At 38.1% G+C, this 23,353-nt stretch overlaps 1 protein-coding gene across 10 annotated transcripts in view; it reads left to right on the top strand.

The window, feature by feature from the left end:
- LOC128780253 (tissue factor pathway inhibitor) overlaps window positions 1–23,353 on the top strand; it is a 320,921-nt gene that overhangs the window by 195,119 nt on the left and 102,449 nt on the right. For 3 of the 10 annotated variants that reach the window (XM_053918846.2, XM_053918851.2, XM_053918844.2), the window contains exons 1-2: window positions 15,258–15,362; window positions 19,425–19,538. The exons of 6 other annotated variants lie outside the window; for them this stretch is intronic. In XM_053918846.2, coding sequence (XP_053774821.1) covers window positions 19,439–19,538 — 100 coding nt within the window. In that variant the 5' untranslated portion in view covers window positions 15,258–15,362; window positions 19,425–19,438. Of the gene's footprint in view, window positions 1–15,257; window positions 15,363–19,424; window positions 19,539–23,353 lie in introns of those variants that run through there. One more of the 10 variants, XM_053918845.2, reaches the window with a different exon arrangement.

The raw sequence follows: 23,353 nt of genomic DNA, 5'->3' as shown, positions 1-23,353 counted from the left end.
ATGCAGCTGGAGCCACTTCTGCACTGAGCCATGCTCCTCACCCAGGCACTGAGGGCATGGCGAGTGGCCAGACAATAGCTGCACAGACCACCCAGGGCCATGACAAGGATGTTGAATTTCAAGGAAGTTTTTCACTGAGAACATGCAAGCCAAGCAAGATAATTCAATAGGGGGAAAGCCCTCCTACCCGCTGCCAGTACCTGATTGGGTGTGATACTGGGGAAGGCAGGCACAAGGACCATAGAGGTCAGAATGCCAACAGGGAGAGGTGTTGGACCAAAGAGGCCTATCAGTCTAGCCTGAAGAAAAATAGGGATGGGTCAGGGCATGGACCTTTGCAGAGCATGCAGACATCAGGGAAGTTAATTGGTCATTATGAGGAAGCACCTGGTCCATTCCACACCTGAAACTAATATAAACCCAGGAAAACAAAGGAAACTCTCTTGCCTATGGCCAGCCCTCTCCATGGGCCATGTGACTGTAGTTGTGTGGCCCATGGCCTCCAGGAAGTGGTCTCTCTCTTGCTGACCTAGTGGAGCATTTGCCAGTGCCTTTGCCAGCTCCACCACCCAGGAGCATGGGGCCTTGCTGCCAGAAGCCACATGGCCAATGGTGGTGCCGCCACCCCACTCAGACTCCAGGAGGGAGCCTGAAACCATACAGAAGCTGGGAATAAACTGAGCTACCTGGGTGACCACTTAGCTGCCTTGGGCTCCAAAGGATTGTCCTTTAAAATGAAGCAGGAACTCCTGGCCCTGCCTTTTCTTTGGTTTTGCTGGGAATCATGGGGTTTTGTGTGTGTGATATGGACAAGATGAGCCTGATGACTGAGAGCCCCCCATCCTTCCAGATCCTTGTGCATTTGAGTAAAAAGCCTTTCCGTTCTCACCAGCCTCTACCTCCAGAGTTGACCTTTTGATGGCAGCAGGTAGCTGAACCACTATTTAGTTTGGTAACAAATTGACTAATTGTTTTCTCTAATAAACATTCAAGGGTTCCTTGTTTAGCTCGATAAAACTTATATCAAGCCCTGGCTGGTGTAGCTCAGTGGATTGAGCACAGGCCTCCAAACCAAAGGGGCACCAGTTCGATTCCCAGTTAGGGCACATGCCTGGGTGTGGGACAGATCCCCATTAGGGGGTGCATGAGAGGCAACCTCACATTGATGTTTCTCTCCCTTTCTCCTTCCCTTCCACTTCTCTAAAAATAAATAAATAAAACCTTTAAAAAAAAACATATCAAGATGGCTTCAATGTTTAATGCAGGCAGATATTATTCTTCCTGTGTTTTTAATCAAAAAGCCCCCTGGCAGTACTGTCTTGTTTTGTTTTGCAAATCAAATGCATATAAATATAAATTTTTAAAGGATTACATTATACAGCATGTACCTATTTTACATACTTTATCTCTGTTCAAAATTTAAAAAAGTCATTTCTAAAAACTGCTCAAATGATTGTATATTTTATAATATAAGAAAAAATGTATAGTATTTTGAATAAAGTATGATTGCTGTATTCATGAAGTTTCTCATAATTCAAAAATAATGTAGTGTTCTTCAGTTATGACAAAGATAAAATGTCCAGAGACAAAGATAAATGTCCAGCGTGTTATTTCAGGAGCATGCGTCCAGTGCCACAAATGAGCAGGTTTGTGGCTGGAAGTGTCTCACACGCTGCCCCAGACCAGAGACACCATATGCACTCCACCGTCCTCACTACCTGCGTGACGGAAGTCTGTGCTGTGACCCTTGGGATCTCTCAGGGCTTTGCATCTCTTTTTGGAGGCCTTTTCTGCTTCCTTGGTGAAGCTATGAAAGGCCTATTGGTTTGCATCACTATTAAAATCCCATCATTACTGGTCAGACAATATAGATGTTGAATTGGAGAAAAGGTACTTCTAAATTAGAAATCAATGGAGAGCTCTCATAGTACACAACTGTTTTATTGGTACTGACCATCTAAGAAAAATAGGTGCAGAGAAGTATAGCCAGTCTGAAGGCTTTACACTGTGCTTTTGAGCTTCTGGGAGTCTTACAGATGCTAATGTAAACATTAAGTAGATTGACAGCTGTGAGAGGGGAGGACAGAAGTGGAGACTCTTTGAAGAAGGTGAAGGGATTAAAGAACATGTGTGAGGGACCCGTGGAGATGGACAACGGTGTGGGCAACGTCTGTGGAAACGGGGTTGGAGGGGGCGGCTGGCTGGGTGGAGAGGGGCAAAGAGAGAACATTGGGACAATCGTAACAGCATAAATAATAAAAAACAAAAACAAAACATTCAATTAAATGTAAACAGATTAATTAACAAGAGAAATTAAAAAGGCACAAGGTAAAATGAAAGATTTCCCAACAGGGTGGAAACATTTTAAAGGTAATTGAGGTATAACTTTGTGTGATTTGGTATGTTTGAACAGGTTTTAAACGATTTAACAAGTGTTCAGGAATTCAACAAAATTGGAAGTTGATTTTTTTAAAGTCTAATGGGATTTTTGTTTTCCTTTCTGAAAAGGGGCACTTTTAACTCCTGTGCCTTGGCCCCTTCCCCCTTTCTACGCTCCTCAAACTTGTCAAGGACAATTGAGAAGTCTTTTGTGTTGCCTACAATTATTAGTAATTCCATTTGTGATCTACGTTTGTGATCTACCCACATTGTTTGTGACATATGTGTATGCATAGAATGATAAGGGTATTCGTAGGTTGTAATATCTGTTTGACTCAAGGAAATCGAGCAGTTGTATAAATTAAGAACCATAGCAGAACTTAACTCGAGTAATGTTGAGGACCACAATACAGGGAAAATTTGATATTACGCTAGTTTAGGTTTGGTTTGGCTAGATCGATATGTCTTTTAGAGTTATTAATGTTGAATAAAGTATTTTTACCTTACTTAGGTTTACAAAATAAGCTCATGCTACCTGTTACAAAATTTGTCAGGAGTTGGACTCTGAAATCTCAAAGTTCTTGAAAACTAATAGAGATACAGTGTTTTCTCTGCTCTCGCCAGATGGGCAGCGTCTTCCTCTTCCATTCCAGCATTTATGCAAATAATCAGGCTCAATTTATTGAAACTAGACTTATGCAATCAATTAGTCTTCATATGGTTATCTTTGGTAAAAGTGGAGGACATTTTAGAAAGAGAAATTGTGTTTTCATAGAAAATGTTATGCACAGTAAAGAAAGTTAGATACTAGTTTAGGTTTCCAAGTTTTATTTTTCACCTATAAACTGGACCAGATCGTGAATTTTTCTAGTTTTCTTAAATATTTGGCTACATCCTCTGAACTGTTTCATTTTTCTCCCATCCTTGGCCTTGGAAGAATTGGGAATTAAAACTTTTTTCTGAGCCTTGCAAAAACAAATTGCAGCTAAATGACTTGATGTGAACTTCAGTGAGGTTGTCACAACAGATCACACGTAAATGATCTCAGGGACTGACGCTCTGTAAACACTGCAGAGTTTACCTGACACCCGATGACATCATCAGTGACATTCAAATTTCAGATCAAGATAACCTGTCAGAGTGTCTCTACCTTCCTTCACTCTATTTGCAGATAATCCACGATGGACATCTAGAAATCTTTTGACTGCTTGTCTTCGGAAATCAAACGAAGTTACAGTCCTTCAGTGGGACCTTTCAGCTTACTGACCTGACTTATTTTCCAAGGCAGGACTGAAGGGAACAAACATTTGGCTTCCCTGAAGCTCCCCTTTCCGGATATTGACCTTAAGCTCTTTGTTAAGAAACAGGGCTCATAAAGAGCCTTTGATCAGCACCCCTTTCCTGCCCTGGAGGATGCTTAGCAAGAATGGTCCTGCCCCATTTCTTCTGCTATTTCTCAACTACATGTAAATATCCATTCTCTATTCTGAAATCTAATATCTCATTCTCCTTTTTTGTCAGTTATCCCAACGTTGCTTCATTGTCTTTGGAAAATCATGGTTATGTGAATCTCCTTGCACATGTAATAAAGTGGTGATTTTTTTCCTCTGAATCTGTCTCTGTTGTTTTGAATATTGGTGTACCAGAATTTGGGACCAGAAGGTGGGAGTCATAATATTAATATTTTTTAGCCCCTACATCCCTTTAAAAGGTTGTATTTTAAGGTGTGAATAATTCCTTCTTTATTTTTCTTCCTCTGTGTGTGTGTGTGTGTGTGTCTCTCTCTCTTTACCTTTCTCTCTCTCTGTCTTCCTTTCTTTTGCTCTACTTTTCAAATACTGAGATAGAATTGTGATCATTAGTAGCTTTAAGTTCAAGGCATTAAAACGAAAGCTCCAAGAAGACAGGAGTTCTATCTGTCTTCTTCTTTGCTATTTCCTTTGATACCAGAACTGTTTGTCGTATGTTTGCTGGTCAATAAATATTTCCATGTGGTAAACTGATATGGTATTTTATTTTACACTTTGAAATTTTCGAGTAAATATATTTTTTATTTTAATAAAGATATATATACTTATGAGAATAAAGTTTTTAAATCTCTAAAAGAAAGTTTATCTGTTCACAATATTTTTATGATTCTTACCAAAAATCTGGCCAAGTCTGCCTGCCAACCATCCTTGTTTTTGTAGCTGTGTCGTGTGTCATAAAACAAAGGGAAACAGATCATCATAAAACTGCTCTAGTGAGTGAGCCATTTTTCTTCAGAATTTCAAACGACATTGAACAATAGTTTCCCTGGTTTCTCATAAAAAAGAGTAGTGAAAACATGGGCTTGTGTTTAATAAAGGGATTTGAAAATAAAATAAATATTTTAAATAAAAAGCTATTATCCAGATTGGTGGGAATGTAATGAAGGAAAGAATGAGGGTGGTGGCTGGTCTCCCTTCTACTCTGAAGTTCTGGGCAGGGTCCCGTCCTCAGTCAGGGTCTCTGAGTGCAGGATCTCTCAAGGGATGAGCTCCCTGCCCAAGTCTGAAACAAGAGGAATGGGGAAATGAGGATTGTCCTCTCTGAGGTCAAACTCCCTTAACATTCTTAATAAGAAAGATAACTTATGGTGTAAGTAGTTGCCCCTCAAACACAACATGTAAATTATATGGTGGTGGAGTTGGGATTCCAAGTAGGCATATGTACGGACAATGTTCCAGGAAGGTTCAGAATTAAATACTGTGGTGTGAGAATGGACTTCTCATGCAATTTGCCAGTGTCTGTCCTGGTGGTGGAGGTAAGCTTGAGGCTGAAAATAAGTTGTGTCTGTGGGCCTATGAGATTACTCATTATAATGACATTAGAGTCACTGAGTCCCACTGTGGTTAAGGGAAGGACAGTCTATCCTGGGGGATTAGAGGGCTTGTTCCTATATAAACCTGAAGTAAACAAAGACCAAACTTTCCTGGTTTACACCATTCTGTATTCACACAGATGGGCGTGATTCATCATGTATATATACGTTAATATAATACTAGTCATAATAAATTAATAAAAACAGTGTTACAAAATAATTAAGATGAAAGGAGCAGACAATTAAGAATCTAAAATTTTTAAGTATAGAAAATATATAGAAGCACAGCAAATGTAACCTGGATGACTAAAGAATAACACAGTTTTTAAATACATAAACATCAAATCTCAACGTTCCAATGCAGAAGCAGGGTCCTGATTGACGTAGAAACACTAACATCAAGATTATTCCTTTCCATTGCCTTCTGAGACTTGACATTCTTTGAAAGGGCCTGTAGGCAGTTATTCCTCAGAAAGAGATCATTTACTGTAACCCAGGGGAGCTCAGAGTTGGTTAATCTCCCTCAGGGTCAGGGCTGTTCACTCACTCCCAGCTATTGTGCTTCTACTTCCCATGCCCTTCCCTCTCTTTGTGTCTCAATCGAGGTTTCTACATTTCTATGTTAACCGATCCATACTGCAATCAAGAAGAGATCCACTACAGTCTTTAAAATAATGCAATGGGACCACAATGACACATGGCAGAATTGTTAAGTTCAAGGATTCTGTAGTTAAATTTCATAATTGTAAGTTATTTAAAACACTGTGTGCTACCATAGAGTTGGTACAAAAATCGAAGGAGCTCATATAGTTAAACCCTTAAATAACAGAATAGTTTTTGTTCAGAATGGCTTTATCATTCTGTGCTAAATAAAATAGTACTTCTAATAAAACTTGAATTTTAAAAGAATATGTGGTGAGCAAGCAAAACAAAGGCATTCCTCACTGGTGGGTGCAGGTTACACGTGGCAGAACCTGGGATGAGAGATGGGGCAAATGCAACAGGCTTTTCTCACCGCTGATCAAATTCCATCTCACGGGAGGCCTGCCTTTTCTATCTGGACTTTTTTCTGACGCCAAACACATTTGTTGTGTGAGCTTCCTCTGGGGCAGCAAAACATTGGTTCGAAGATTCATACTTAACGTTGCAAAGCTTACAATGGTGTCGAGTGCTATCACAGCTTTCAGTTTAGTCAGTCACACCGTTCACATTAAAAAGAGCTGATGTTTCTGTCTATAAAGGGTAAAGTAGCCCTACCCCCAAATGAAGTCTATTTATTTGTTTTCTGCACCAGAAAAAGAAAATGGAGGCAAAAAAAATCTCCCTCTGAGAGGGAAATTGTGAAGACACATCACCATTTGTGCTTGGGACAGGCAGCTAAGAGAGCTGTGTGCTAAAATCCCCACATCTCACTAAAAGTGGTCACCCCCTTTGTGAGAAAGTCTATAGAAAAGAAAAGTCTGCGTATGTACAAGGAGTGCTTTTAGTCTCACCTGGGTGCAGTATTAACACTGAATGGTTATTGAATCTGTACAGCTGTCACTGCAGTCAGCCAGAAAAGACCTTTTTTTGCCTTCATGCCCATTGACTTTGAAAACTGTACTATGAAAGAGAACAGTTTTGTTTCCTGAAAATAAAGGACAACCTGCTTTACTCAGGCTCTGATAAAAATGATCAAAGGAAATAATGTTTTAAGAACTCACTTTTTAAAAAATATCATCTTGCCGTGAAACTGTTCTTTTACTTTCTTTTAGGCAGATTTTAGCATTTTTAAAATTAAACACTTTGGACAGAATAAGCAGTAAAAATCATTTTTGTCTAATTTTTGTTGCTGTTATATATACTAATTTATTTTTAATTTAAAATTGGAAGCAAGACGCAGTACAAGAAATACCAAAATGCAAGTAACAATCATGTGTAACTAATCAATGTTAACATTTCTATAGTTGTATGTATTTTTATAAAAGTATTTATATTATGCTATATAGTATTTAAAATAAATATATAGTATTTATGTAGCATTCTTATATGAAGTATTACAAATAGAGTTAAAGGTTGTCCTATTTTTTATAGCCTTTCCAAGCTGTATTCCACTCTTTCCTTTCTAGATCAAGAAAGTAACATAAGTGTGTGTCCTTTTACTACATACATATCTTCACTTAATACACAGTGTTTTTTTTATGTATTGCCTAAGTTAGGTAAATCACACTATTCTTGATTTTGCATTTTGTACTTACCAATTTATTTTTTAGTTCTGGCTATGTTCATACATATTCATGAATATCTACTTATCAAATTGTATTCTGCCAAATGATTATACCACAATGTATTTATATACTAAATGTTGGTTGATTTTCAAATTGGTTTCAATGTTACATTCTTATAAAAATATTTCACTTGATATCGTTGCATATTCCTACTGGTGCACAAATGCAGAGTGTAGTTTTTTTTTTCTTAATGAAAAATAGAGGTAGAATGGCTGGGTTTCAGATTATACATAATTTCAAAATTACTAGATGGGGTGGCCATGAAAATTGGTTCTATTTCACTAAGAGAGACAATTAACACTATCATTATGAGAACGGGAGCATGTAAGGTAACAGGACATCTGAAACAGGGAGGTCATGTGGCATAATAGTTAAGACCTGATGCTCAAAATTGAAACTTTTAATTTGCATCTCACTATTACTTATTAGCTGGTTGAATCTGCACAGTGACTGAACCATTTATCTCCATCTCTAAATGGGAAAACAATATTATTTATCTCATAAAGATTAAAAATATAACAAAGTTAGAGTAGTGCCTGGCACTAAGTAAACCTTCAATAAACCATTATTATGTTTATTTTTATCATTGTTTCTATATATGTAGTTGCATTATTGTTATTATTAGTCAGGGGGTGAGAAGTGGAGGGGTGTCTCCTGAACAGCTTCCATATGGCATCACTCTCCCAGCTTCGTTATTTCCAGAAAAGAGCACACTCCTTATCAGAAAATAGTTTATCCCATATTTTAAAACTATAATTGGTAGGAAAGTTATCCTGATTTTAAGCTAAAAACCTATGTCCCCTATATTTTCATTCACCTAAGTATTCTCTCGGGAACAAAATATATTGTATTTACTTTATTTTCCACATAGCTGTCTGCCAAATGCTTTAACATACTACATACAACTTCTTCCTAAAACTAAACATCTTGGGTTGCTTCAACGATTTTTGAGATATGTATTTTTAATGTATTTAAATATGTATGTTTCAAATAACATGGTTTTAACTCACTACTCCCAACACTTTCTGCTTCGATTTTGATCTCCTAAAATTTGGTCCAGGTATGAAAGCAAAATAATACACAGTACAGAGGGAATGTTACTTTAAATATGCTAAATAATGCAGATCAATTATTGTGACCTAAGATTGCACACTACTGTTTAAAACAGAATTGTTACTAGCATGGGACTTACTTCACCAAGTAAGTCCCATGCTAGTAGGTAGATATATAAGAAACACCTATCATTCATGAATAAAAGGCAAAAGGGCTTACCTCTTTATTCATGCTTTAGAGACACATATACTTCCTGATTCTCACAGGAGCTAGAAAAATAAACTAAATAAGAATTGGAAAAAGTACATTAATCAAAGTGAAAGTTCTAAGTAATCTTACATGCTACCTAATAAAATATCTAATCCTAGAAATCCAGAAAGAAATAGGTGGGAATTTAGTTTGCTTTATTCTTCTTCTTGGAATTTACATGTAAAAATATACATCAACAAGTAGCAGTAATTCATGGTCATGTGCCACATAACCATCTTTCAGTCAGTGACCAACCACATACACTGTATCACAGTGGTCCCATGTAATTATCATGGACCTGAAAAATTCCTGTCCCCTAGTGACATCGTAGCCCTTGTAACATCCTATGCAACACATTACTCATGTCTGTGGCGACGCCTGTGTATTCCACGTTGGTGTACGGTGATGCACTAGGCCTTCACATCCACTCACTGTTCACTCACCTACACACCCAGAGCAACTTCCAGACCTGCAAGCTCCATTTGTGGTAAGTGATCTATGCAATAAACCATTTTTAATTTTTTGTACCATATTTTTACTATAACTTTTCTATGTTTAGATATAAAAATATTTACTCTTGTGCACCATAACCCACATTATTCAGTAATTAGCATGCTGTACAGGTTTGTAGCCTAGGAGAAAAGGGCACACCATATAGCCTAGGTGTGCAGTGGGCCATGTCCTCCAGGTTTGTGTACGTGCAGCCTAGGACGTGCACACAATAAAATCACCTAATGGCACATTTCTCAGAACAAACCCCCGTAGTTAAGTGACTCAGGACTGTGTTGGGAAATGCATTACCTAAGTGCAGATGATACAAAGATTAGCTTCCTCAAAGATTTTAGTAGATGTGTTCTGCTTGATAAAGGAAAAGACCTTGCTCGAGGTATCCGTGTGTCAAAAATGACAGAGTTCTGTGGAGAATCTCATGAGGGGGCCAAAGCATCCTCAGCCATGGCTAGACCTTCACGCTTTCACCCGTCACCACTATTTCTCAGTAGCCATTCTCATTTAATATTAGCAAGAACTATCTTATTACTAAGAAATATGAACTAGACAAAAATAACATGATTCCAGTATTCAAACTTTATTTCTATATTTAACTTGATTTAACCTAATTTGAGAAGAATTTGTCTTCCTACCGATGGAATCAGCTTGCCTTTGACCAAAAGTTTTCTGAAAAACCTGTATTTATTGCTATACTGCTTAACAAGAACTTACTTTAATTTGCAACATAATTCAAGTCAATTATTGTTTAATTTGTTTACACTGCAGCTGACCATCACTAAATTTCCTGAAAGCATGCTCCCCCAAATTACTCCATCTCCTGCAATGATGTGCGTAGGAAGAACAGGACAATAACGTACCAGGGAGACAGTGGACACTGGCCCAAGGGTCCAATTTAGTCCAGGGCCCAGTGTTAGGTAATCTAATAAAATGGATGTAGTCTAGACAACAGACCTTCAAGGGAAGAAGGCATGTGGGCAGGGAGTATACTATTCATTTCTGCCAAGGTTATGCTTGATATTAAACCACTCCCCAAATCCACAGGGTTTTCACCAAGAAAAAGAGTTCATTTTCAATTATCTTTCTGGGTTCGTGTGTTGGTGCTCCATTTCTTCTTTACTGTGATCCGCTCTGAAAGGATAACCCTCATGTGGGTCATGAGAGTCAATTCTCAGGAGTGGCAACTTTGTGAGGGTCAAGTGTTCTTTATTATGGGGGAAACTATAATATACTTTACTTTATAAAGCCCTCTTCTTTGGATGTTTGCTCCAGGAACAGATGCAAACTTCAGAGTTTTACCGCCAGGCTTTAGGGGGAGACTCTGAAACACATGGCAGCAATAAGCAAAGAGTATTTATTCTTAACTAAAAGATGGCCCTAATTGATGTTTTCCTCTCATTTTAAAAAAGTCCGTTTCTGCCCGTCTTAGCTACTCATCTTGCTTTTAAGTTCACACTATATTGCCTTTATTTTTGCTGTTCTCATGACTGGACTATTCAGCTATCTTTGTTATGCTTGGTGAACAACTGTTTACTTTGGTAAGGCAGGCTTTGCTTCAAGCAGCTATCCTTCCTGATTTAGTCAATGTAGTCTATTCACTTCTCAACAAGAAGTACTATAGGGAACTAGAAATAAAAGAATTCATTATTGAATCTGGCAGAGAAAATGCAAAAAACCTGTAGGAACATAAATTAATAAATTTCTCCAAAAGCTATAAAAATCTACTTAGCTGTTGCTTATTTTTTGAATCTGCTCATTCTAGGAGCTGAACTAGTAATGTAGCAAAACCTGATACCAAATTGGGGAGAAATACACTCTCCTCACTAGTTACCAAGGAAGACCCGAGAGGGAAGAACAACAAATGTGTCTGAACAAATAAAAAAATCTAACACAGGGAGGAGTAGGAAAATAAGGAAAAGATTTCCTTTCTCCTGACATATATCTAATTGTCCCTGTTTCCTTATGAGATAAATTACTTTTGGAAATAATTATTGAAAAATTAAGAAAATGAAGGTACTTGATGGCTAAAAAAAGCAGTCCAAATATAAATCAGTCAGATACTCTGACTTCAAACTCATACTTAATACTGTGTGCAGGCATCTCAACTGTTACTGAAGTGAGTAAGATTCCAAATTTGGCTTAAAACAAGGCAACTGAACTGTAGCTGGCAGTGTTTTGATTCACAACTACATACGGGTTTCTTTTTCCATTTATTTTTTTCCTTACTCTTTACCCGGAGCAGATAGAACTATGCACAAAACAAAGAGCAGAGGCTTCATTTAACTTGCCGAATGGATGTTTCAGCCCACAGCTTAGAAGACATTCTCGAAAGCTATAGCTTTGAATTTGCAAGAACACAGATTTAACGCAAGAACCTATCTTAGTACCAAAATCGTGGAAAACTGTAATACACACAAGCAGGCTGAATAAGCTCTCAGCATGCAATGGTCAGGACAGAGGACAGCAAGGGGGCCACATGCCCTTCCCAAATCCTTCCAAGGGATAAGGTGCCCAGGAGGAGGGAAAGAGTGAGGACGCTAGATATCTGAACTGCCTGGGTTTACCTGAAAGTGACCAAAATTCAACTAGCAATTTAGTCAACAATAAAGTAGCTAGCATAGGAAAGGTGACATTTTTCACATCTGCAAAAAAATGGGCTCAGGACAAAATTTATTTTTGTCAACGTTGAAATAAGTACTGAGTCAATTTTACAACCATGTTGTATATGTCATACCTATTACACCACATTTCAAGGGATACAATTTGCTAAAACCTAAATGCTATTTTTCGTTTTTCACATGTGAACTCATAAAAGATGAATTGTTTCCATTTGCTACCAGTTTTTGGCAATATCCTTTTGGAGGAGTTAACCACAAGCGCTAGGTAGTTTTGATTCCAAATCAAAGGATGATGGCTAAGACCCAGAATGAAGCTCAAGGACTTACTTTCTGTGAAAGATAAACAGTTGAATTAAGAAATAGTAAAATATTTAATCTCTCACATTCTTCAGACAGAAATGAATGAAATAGGGTTTGATGTAATAAAATTTAACTTTGTTTTGGAGATTTATCAGAACTTCTATATATTCTGGTTTTCAATGTCCTTTCTCATTGGGATGCTCTGTATCCTGCAACACTGTGCTCTTTTCTCACACTGTCACTAAGGAACCAACTTTGCCGGATTTGTCTCACTTGTATAGAGTTGTCTGAACTTACTGAAAGATTCGATGTATTTTAATAACTGAGATTCTTAATGGGTAAAATTAGGGCAAGCAAAGAACAAGAGGATTATTTTTATTTCTTAGGCAAGAAATAACCAAGCTCATAGTAAAAGTCTGCTGTGTTATTCAAATTGTGTGGAGTTGGAACAAAAGAAATTCACAGAGAATGATGATGAATGAAAAGGAGACCATTTCATACTAGCTGAGGACCTGGAACATCCAAACACTGATTAATACAAAGCAGTTTAAGACACAATGTCACATGGGTAAATTGTTGGTAAGGAAAACAATTGTAAGCAAATAATCTAGACTGAGCTATATACAACAGAGTGGAAAACTAGTAATAAGTCCTCAGAAAGGAGTGCACTCTAGCCTCAGGGAGAGATCATCTGAGCTCATACACAGAGTCCATGAGCGAGAGAGCGTCAGGCTGTCTTATCTTGACAACAGTTACAGTGAGTCCCCTGTTCCTTCATCACGAGAATACACAGGTGTGTGTAAGCTACAGGGGATCACAATGGTGCATGCTTTTCATTAATGCCAAGTGCAGCTTAGACATGAAATCAACAATTTGGGGGAAAATAATTTCAGCTTGGCTGTGGCTCTTTCACATGCGGTTCTTTACAAGAAAAAGATTTCTTAAATGATTTGTGGGAGTGGGAGGTTTATTACAAGGATATACGTTCTGGAGTACTCAGGAAAATTGCACTGGGTCTGAGGAATGGCTGTCGCTATAGAGCTCAGACAGGCTCTCTCATGTCTCTTGCTCAGTCCTGCTCTTTCATTCTTTCCCTGTTTCCTCTCTCAGGAGTTACGCACAACTTTCATTCATTCTTTTCATCACTCTCTCAACTAGCTTTCTCCCTGTAATCAGCCTGCACACACACTTATGGCCGCCAGCCTTTTATCTCAGCTTTTTGGTTAAAAGCCTGGCATTTACTATATACTTTAATTTTTCTATAGAAAAAACAAAGAATTCTGATTGGCTGAACTTATTTCTACCCGAGCAGAGCTTGTAGGTTGGCCAAAATGTAACCAATGTCCATTTCACTCCAGAAACAAGCAACTTTTAAAAATAATCTGAGCACAAAGGAAACGCTGAATGTTCTTGAGTTGCAGGTGCGAGGTAATAATTACGTGGCAAAGTTTTGCGGTTAATATGATACGAAATCCAGAACGTGGGTGAGAAAGAAGCATCGAGGAGGATCTGAGCATCTGACTCTGCAGTCAAACCACAGGATTCGAATCACAGCTCTTCAAACTTCATTCATCCTTCGTAAACCTGTCAAATAGGTATACGGAAACAATGTTCTTCAGTTAGTTATGAGAATTAAATGACATAATCTATGTGCCAGACATCTAATCATTATTCAATAAATATTAAAAATCTACAAGACGAAAGATTCCTCCTCATGCAGAAGTCAGAGGAAAGAAGGAAAATTGAAGTCACAAAGAGAATCTGAGGTAGAAAAAACCAAGACACTAATGGGCTTCCTGATCAAATTACTTCAGTCTTCACTGCAAAGTAGATTCTTCCATCTGAAGCAATCTCTAGTGATGCTAGTCTGAGGTGACCATAATTTCATGTAAACCTGTTAAGAGTTAATGCCAATGATATCAACCTACACAGAGCAATGGTGAGTGAATTCTTTAAATATTTACACATTGTGGCCCTGGCTGGTGTGGCTCAATGGATTGAACACCGACCTGTGAACAGTGTCACCAGTTGGATACCCAACCTGGCTGCATGCCTGGGGTGCAGGCCAGGTCCCCACTAGGGGGCATGTGAGAGGCAACCACACATTGATGTTTCTCTCACTCCCTTTCTCTTTCCCTTCCCGTCTCTCTAAAAATAAATAAAGTATTTAAAAACTATTTACACATTGTGTAAAACAATATAACACAAGCCATAACAATAAACATGAGAGTGGTTATTGAAGGTTTGCTCTGTATGGAGGCCCATCTTAAGTGCTTTACATGTACTTATATGTATACACATACTTATGTGCATCATTCCATTTACTACGTATATCCAACCTAAGACCTTTTATTATCATTACTTAGGGAAACAGAAAATCAGGTACAGAGTTTAAATAACTGACCAGAGTTGCAAAGGGAGCAGCTAACTGAGGCAGGGCTCGCAGCCTGACGCTCTGCAGTAGATAATACAGCGCATTGCTTCTGCAGTCAGAGCGGGAACTTCAACAGCCCGCAGATTCTTTTCATGAATGTACTGACAATATGGATGAGATCCTTGAACAAGATAAGAAACTGCAAAAGAAGTTTATTTCACTAAGGAACGATGTAATAATAAATACATAACGACTTAAAAATACATAACTTGTAACTTGTTTTTTAACTGATTACAAAAAGAATCCTGGAAAGCAAAATAAATGGTTATTCATAAACAGGAATTTGAAATCCTAGTGTAAGCAGTTTCCTTTGGCAGATTCTTCCATAATAAATTTTTTTTAAAAAAGGCTTTTGAGGAGTTTGGCACAATTATCCTAAGGAGAGCTGGAGGGACCTGACCAGGAAGCCTGGCCGTTCCCACGTGCCTGTGATCTCTGGAACTGCCTCTGAGGCTCCCCCTCGCTCCAACAGACTGCAGCGACTTCGGGCAGATTCCTGGCTGGCCCTTTGACTGCTTGCAGGATCAGATTTCATTCCCTTCATTATTCTCCACTCCTCCCATCCCTCTCCCCGCCCCCCGCAGTTTCCTGATCTATATAAAAAAGGAGGACAAAAGACAAATACTGTCTTCAGTACCTGGAGGTGAAAACAAAACCACCTCAACTCTGCTTTGAAAAAATCTTATCAAGAACTTTCTTCAGAGATTTTACATGTGAGTTCTTAGCAATAGACCTCCTAGCACACGAGAAATAATGTTTGTTTATTGTTTTAGGGGGGAAATCAGTACTTACTGAGAGGTGAAGAGTTGTTGGAGAAGGACCATTGTCTGTAACCCTAAAATGAAAATTGACTTCTGTCTGGAAAATAAAGTAAATGTATATTGCAATGCAAAATTAAGTGCTCAAAAGTTTGCATTTAGTTTTTAAGCAAACATATATGAAATAGATGTTCTTTTAAACTATAAACAATTTTAAAGGAATGGGTTATATATTGCATTTTTTATAATTTTAAGCTTGTAGTGGCAATTCTTTATGAATTATCTGTTTTGGGGACTTCTGAATATATGGTTTACCTTTAAATATTATGTAGTGACATATAAAGAAATATATTAGACTATGTAAGATCCTTATGTTTAAAGAAAACTTTTTTAGTACCTGTAATTAATGATATTTAAAACGAGATATAAGCCTTAGAATTCTTGTATTCTAAATTATTTTATACCAGCATTAAGAAACCTCTTTATGGAAATATTTTATAAGTGTCCAGAGACCAGAGCTCATATTCTAAGATACTTAAATAAAAATACATATAATCTGACTACATGTAGGGTAATCATGGAAATGAAGGCAATAGACATATACCTACATGATGTACTGTCATGTCCTCATTGGTAATAACAGAGCCAGGCATTAGGGGGCAGTGTCCAGAAAGCTGAGCAGCTTTGGAAAGAAGGACAGGAAGTGAAGTTCAAAGGAGGGCTAGAAATAACTGAAAGGACACCCTTTCCTTGGAGAAATGATCTTGCCTCACAATGACAATGACACAACAAAACATATGTCAGTTCCTGCTTTGTGTCTTTAACTGCTTTTTTACAGGTACATTTGTAATGTCTAATGTAACCTTCCAGAACTAAATGTATTCCTAATATGCACAACAATTAATACTTATATTAATTTACCTAGTTGTGTGACTAGCACGCCAGTTCACTTCAGATGTATTAGAATCCTCTGTCCTTCATATCTGGCATCTACTCAACCACTCAATTTTATCCACACTGAATTCTAAAGGTCTCTCACAGTTGTCCTTTTCTTATAGTTCCACTGAGGGCCCTTATTCATAATTTCAGTCTGGTCCTCTGAGACATACTAGCTGTTAATCCATTTATAATTTTGCCTTCTCAACGTCTTTTCACATACCCTGGATTTTATTAAAGCACGACTCACATCACACTTTTTTACATGTGTTTTTGGTTCAGACAATCTACTGAGTTCTCCATATCTATAACATTATTTCTCAAGATATGTTCCTAAACTATATTATAGGAATATAGTCCTTTGTCATATAAGTTTGGAGATGCATTTGTTTAGCAAGAGACCTTGAAGCAGATTCATCAAAGACAGGTGCCCAGCCCAAGAGCCAGTGTGACCACCTACTTATCACGGTCCAAACATTATACTTGGTTTTAAAAGGAAGATAATGTACAATCTACTTCAACTTGGATTTTTGAAGAAGACACTGACAATCCATCTGTTAAATTTTCTTTAAAACAAACTGATTTTCCATGGAAGATACATTTAAATAAATGCCTAGAGCATTTTTGACTGAACTGTCACAACTTATCTTGATAGGTCTCACATAGCATGGTTTTTTGAGGGAGATGTTTGAAAGAAACCAGGTACAAAATTGCGCTGACTGTAGGTTTAACCTATTAAGATGCTGGTATTATACATATACCAAGCCACTGATTAATCACCATTCTTGTTCTATCCATGAACTTCATTAAGCTGACTTCTGTGTTAGAAAACTTTACATAAAACATAAGAGTTGTATTATTGAACAGTTATAAAGTTTAAATGAAAGTTTTTGCAAGTACCTTTGTATGTGATTGTATAGGTTTTTGGGCAATAAAATATCAATGAGAGAGAGTAAGCAAAATAGTAAAAACTACGTTTCTGTGGAAAAAATGTGGTCAATAAGTGTTAAAGTAGGAAAATATAAGTCAAACAGTAGGTAAAATACACCGATTATACTTTTAAACTGGTGGATGCTGAGATACTGACCTATTGGTTACATCTAATAATGGTTTTCAAAGTCAGTGTAGTTTCAAGCAGGTCATCATGGTGTGAAGGAAGACCAGAACCACCACCCACAGCCCACCACGTGCTGCGTGTGGTCTCAGATATTATTGTCTAAGGAGGGCAACAGCAGCGCTGGTGCTCAGGACCCTGACACTACACATTTCTGAGGTCCGGCTCAAACCTGCCTTTCTAGTCCTGGATTGTTCCACCTTCTCTACAATGAATGAGTTGCAACCTTTTGACCCACACTGTCCCAGCTGGCTTCAGATCCTTGCAACCAAGGAAAGTCTAAAACTACAAAAATTGAACAACACTCTAGGCCACCACTTTTAATGAGAGTAACGTAATGGATTTAGATACCGAGTATTCACCATGTTCTTCAGCAGGCACCCCATCTCAGCCTGCTCCCTAAGCCGTGTGATTGAAACATGTACGTTTTACCCTCAAAGCGTAACAGGGTTATATATCTCAGAAAACCCAATGGAAACAGAAGATCGCTGAAAAACACTTTACAAAACTAAGATAAAGATTAGAAGTTGAGCTAGGGGGATCTTATACATACACACACACACACATATACATGAATATTTGCGGATTCAAGTAGTTTATGATACGATTTAGAAGGGATATAATAACACTGCCTGTGGCTCAAATTCAAATATTCTTAACATTTCCAAACTGTTGCAGAAAAATGAATATACAGGTTATACATTCACAGTGATTTCAGTGAAGCTGAGAGCAACGTGGCATGTGTCACTTTATTACTCCCCGCACCATAACGGTGTGTACTGTAGCGGTTTCACTGGGCACATGAACAGAGAGTTCTCTGACCTGTTTGGTGGAACGTCTGTCCTGCACTTGTTCACTGGTGAGAACGCTCTTCCCGTCCCGGCTGTGCGGGGAGAGCCGCTGGCGTGCACACACGCTCCTTCCCAGTCCCTTCCTGCAGAGCTGGGTGAGCACCATGCATTTCCGTTCACCTTCGAACGCACAGAAGAAATGGCCTCTCAAAAACAGTCAAAGGCCCTTTCCCGTTACCTTTTGTTATTGCCTTTAAACCATTTGGAAACAGGAAATATCCACCTGCAGCTGAAATGGGTTTCCCTTAGAATGTAGATGCTTTGGTTTATCCCTGAAAGTCACTTTTCTAAAAAACTTTTGAATCAGATACGCCCCCAAATAGAGGGTGGAAGACCTGGGATGAGGGACCGCTGGAATGTTGGACATTTCTTTTTCAGCATCTCGGTTTGCAATCTCATAGAGGACTTGGTTAGGAAAGCGGTTATACACTGGAAACCTGCATGGTTTTACCACCCAATGTCACCACAACAAATTATTTTAAAAATAAAACAAGTGTATTGTAAGGAAACAATGATGAAAATATGGGAAATGTGTTTCTTTTTATTGTTCCTTTATTAACTTCTTTTTATTACTGTTATTCTATTACAGTTGTCCCAATTTCCCCCCCTTTTCCATCCTCTACCCAGCCCACCCACCACTCCCACAGTCATTCCCTACGCAGTGTTTCTTTTTTAAAAAGTACCAGACCAAAGGGAAAGACAGATCAGGAATTGAAAGTTGCGTTAATAAAGTACTCAAAAAATGCAAGAAAACTTAAAGTATAATTATTACTAACTGAATAAGACTAGTAGCTGGGGGGAAGATGTGACAAATAGATTACACATGAAAATGGATCATAATACATACTTACCTATGTTGAGCAGCAATTAGCCATGTCTCTTAATTATTGCCATTTTAATTGCTATTTTTAAGGTTGCAAAATGAATGTGTACCTGAAAGTTATTAGATATATTTACTGAATGTGTATTTCATGGAATTTGTGGACAAAGATGTAGGAGAATACCCATTAGATGTCAAAAATGTGTATTTGGAAGCATGACTATGATTCCTACTAGCCTACTGGTGATTCCACATTAACCCATTATTTATTAGATGTATCTGGGTTTGTTTTTCAGAGGTGATTTGGACAATGAAGATAAAACCAATTTTTTGGGTTTCTCTATGTCTGCTGCTTACTTGTGCCTCTCTCCCTCTTAATGCTGAGAAACGTAAATGTTCCAAAAGTCCAGGTAAAATGTTAGAAGCATTCTTCTTTTTAAACTACTCAAAGCTCTCAATTGTAATCCCAATATTTCATATAATTTTTTTCCCATTTTGTAGGAAAATTAGTTTTTGTCAAAGTGGCATTTTTCTTAGGAAATATATATGATGTGATGTGTCATAACAAACAAACAAACAAAACCTTGCTCCACAAAAAGAAGTCACGTTAGCAAGGACGACTTTTCCCCCAGCCCGTAACAAAAACATTGAGTTATCTCTGGAAAATTGTAGGAGCGAAATGCTCAACAAAGAACTCTATGAACTTCGCTGTCATTCTTTGGCTGGACAAATGTGAGAAGGAAAAGGAACTGCAGGTATCGGAGGTTTCAGCCGTTGTTTGTCTCTCACTCACTCTCTCTTTCTCTCTCTCTTTGCCTTCATATGCCAAGAAAGAAATTCCCACATGAGTCCAATGTGAGAATCTAGTCAAGCAGGACACCAAAAGACCTGGACAGAAATCAGTTCTAATTCCATAAAGCTACACGTCCAAAAATAAAATATTAAGGGCAAAACAACAGAACAAGGGAAAGACTGTAAGGTGATTACTATTTTAGACTTCTCTTTTTCTTATAGTAATATTTTGTGGTAAACTAGTAAACTGATCGACAATTCACATCATTGGTAATGTTGAGAGTTTATGAACAAAGTGATAGCTTGTATTTGTAGGTTTGCTCTTAAGGCACAAAGAATTTCCATAAATACATTCTTATTGTGTATCTCTCACAGCTGTGTAAAGTGATTTTGTTCAGTGCACTTTCCTTGGATAAAGACTGAATAGATACTTGTACCTGAAACTGGTAGGTACTAGGGAAGCAAGGAAGACTGACCCCGGGTTCTCAGGAACCTCAGTTTCACACAGGAGACGGGAGGGTAGACAGGTTATTTCAGTACAAGGTATTAAATGAAGTGATGGAGGCTTGCACAGGGTGTTGCTGTTGATACACAGAGGAAGGGAGCTCATCTAAGCTTGGCAATGGGTGAGACCCTGGATGCAGAAGTACATGCTGCATCACTTCTTTGGGGCAGATCTGAAGATCTGCAGTGGCCAGACCCACAGCTTGAAGCCCAGCCACCCACGCAGGCCAAGGCCAGATGAGCCCAGCTAACCAGTAGGTGCGAGCAAAACCAGTGAGGTTCAACAGGGTCACTCAAATCCTACCCAGAAATGAAAAACAAAGGCTTATTTTTATATACACACAAACACATACATGTAGGTATATACACATACATACACATATATGTGTCTATACATACATTTTTAAAGATGAAACATTATTCAATAAAGTGAAAGCCATAATGTGCCTTACAAAAATGGGAATTTGGCCCTGGCAGGTGTATCTCAGTGGATTGAGCACAGGCCTGTGAATCAAAGGGTCACCACTTTGATTCCCAATCAGGGCACATGTGTGGATTGTGGTCCAGATTCCCCAGTAGGGGGTGCATGAGAGGCAACCACACATTGATGTTTCTCTCCCTTTCTTTCTCCTTCCCTTCCCCTCTCTCTAAAAACAAATACAGGAAATCTAAAAAAAAAAAAATGGAATTTGGTTGGAATCTGGTCATTTTCAGATGGGTTCAAATCCCTCATTTGGTTCATTTCTCAGAAGGGATTTAATATTCTAGAAGTTGGGTAGAGAAGGAATGTGGAGGGTAAACTAAGCTCCCACAGTGGGAAACCAGGCAACCCCATCTTGGGAAGTCAGAAGCCAATGGTCCAAGTGTTCCCAATATTCACCCAGTCCAGTCTCCCTCAATTAGACTGAGAAATTGCACGCCAATGAAGCAAGACTTTCCTGAAATTGTTGCCACAGTCAGACAAGAAACTAGAATTAATCTACCACTAATTAGACCAAAGTTTAGATCTCTGGATAAATCCGGACCAAACCCAGCGGCATAAGAGACACGTTTTTATTTTAAAGCTAGACTTGAAGACGACTTAATTGACTAGCTGTGTAGTTTATTGAGTTTGGCTGGTTTGCTTTTAATTAACCTTCTAATAACATGATCCCACGCCTGGATCAGTTCAGTTTTGGTGACACCATTTATCACATTATGCCAAGGTCATGCTGTCATTTTATAGCATTATACTATTTAATTGAAATGGGGTACTATCATTTTATAGAAAACATACGAGATTTGTCCTCTTCTATGTCAGTAGATTATGTTTATTCAGTCCACCCAGCAGGGAGGATGAAATAGAATAGAAGGATCAGGGGCAAGTCAAGGGACATGCATAAAGGACCCATGGACAAAACAACCCGGGGAGAGGGTTGAAATGGGAGGTGGGGGTGGGTAAGGTAGGGGAAAGCAATAGGGAGAAATGGATACAATTACAAGTGAACAGCAATAAAAAACTTTTTTAAAAGAATTAACTTCTCCAAAACACAAAAATGATGATAAAAACAGTAGTGATAAGCTTTAAGAAAATTCCCTTAGACAGGGAGAAGATTAGCAGAGATTTAGGGCAAGTCAGGTTGTCTTTTCTAAGACGTGGAATCGGACACACCTAAGCTTGCACGTGCGGTTTGCCACACAGCAGCTTTGCAAAATTAGATGAGTTGTATAAACTCCCCGACTCCAGTGTCCCAATGTATAAATAAATGATATAATTTACTACATTCTTGTGGTTCTTATATCAACTGCAGAAATCATCTGACTCATTTTCTGACACAGAGCAAGCAAAGAGTACAAGTGTATGCTCTTTGTTCCCAGAGAAATGTGATCTTTCATCAGCAAGTACAGAAATACACAGATCCTGGGAAGTCGCCTTACGCTCTAGGTTCGAAAACACATCCAGGAGAATGAGCATTCGAACAGTCACGAAGACTGCATGTCCCCAGATGTTATCAGGTGCCTTCCAGCTAACATTCAGGACAGGGGACAGGAGAGTAAGATTATAATCTTCAGTTGGTGAGAGATATAGTAAACACTCAATCACAAAAGTGGTTATATATAGACCATATATTTATTTATTTTCACGTCACACTAAATTCCATAGTTTTGGGTAAGGAAGGCTTAAACACTGTTTACTCTTATTCTAATGCAGCATGATATTTAGCATTAGTTACAATCCAGGGCCAGCCACACACATGATGCTTTAACATCCGCCAAATAGTGACTGAGCTATTGCTAGTTTACATTGGTTCTGAGATCTGCAATCCCTTGATAGCCTCAGCGTTGTGTGGCATCAGCAAATTTCATCCAATATTACCCTGAAAGGATGCATCTCTGAGTTGTCAACAGTCATAAGCAAAAGTAAGTGAAGATATTTAACAAGAAATAATTGCTTTTGTCAATATTATTTAGTGTTTGTGCACAGGTTCAGTATGAATGCTACTTTATATACCTGAGAATTGTGAGACATGATTTTTTTGAAAGAAAGTTGAGTTTAAGACAATTGTTAAATATGTAGCCTCAAACAAAATCTGAGTGAAAATCACGTGGCTTGTAGCAGTTGGTACAGAACTTTAACTATGCGTTCTCTCTGTTAACACATTTTCATGGGGCCTCAATTCAGAGCAAGGACTGTGCGTGCAGATTCCAAACCAATGTCCCTTTATCTGACAAAGACGGGGTATAAATTTCTTGATTTGTAACCAAAAGTACTTTAAACTATAGGTCTAAGCAAAAACATTTTATGTGCGCAGTCCTGACATTGTCCTAAAATATATTTATGTCCTACAACAGAATGTCAAATAAATAATAGCAAGTTCCAGAAGTAGAATTTATCAATTATACTTTTGAGCATAATTTGTCACTGTTTTCCATTGTTTCCATGCAATAT

The sequence above is a fragment of the Desmodus rotundus genome, chromosome 2, assembly GCF_022682495.2.
Source record: "Desmodus rotundus isolate HL8 chromosome 2, HLdesRot8A.1, whole genome shotgun sequence".
NCBI classification, from domain to species: domain Eukaryota; kingdom Metazoa; phylum Chordata; class Mammalia; order Chiroptera; family Phyllostomidae; genus Desmodus; species Desmodus rotundus.
This window is presented reverse-complemented; position numbering and strand designations above follow the sequence as displayed.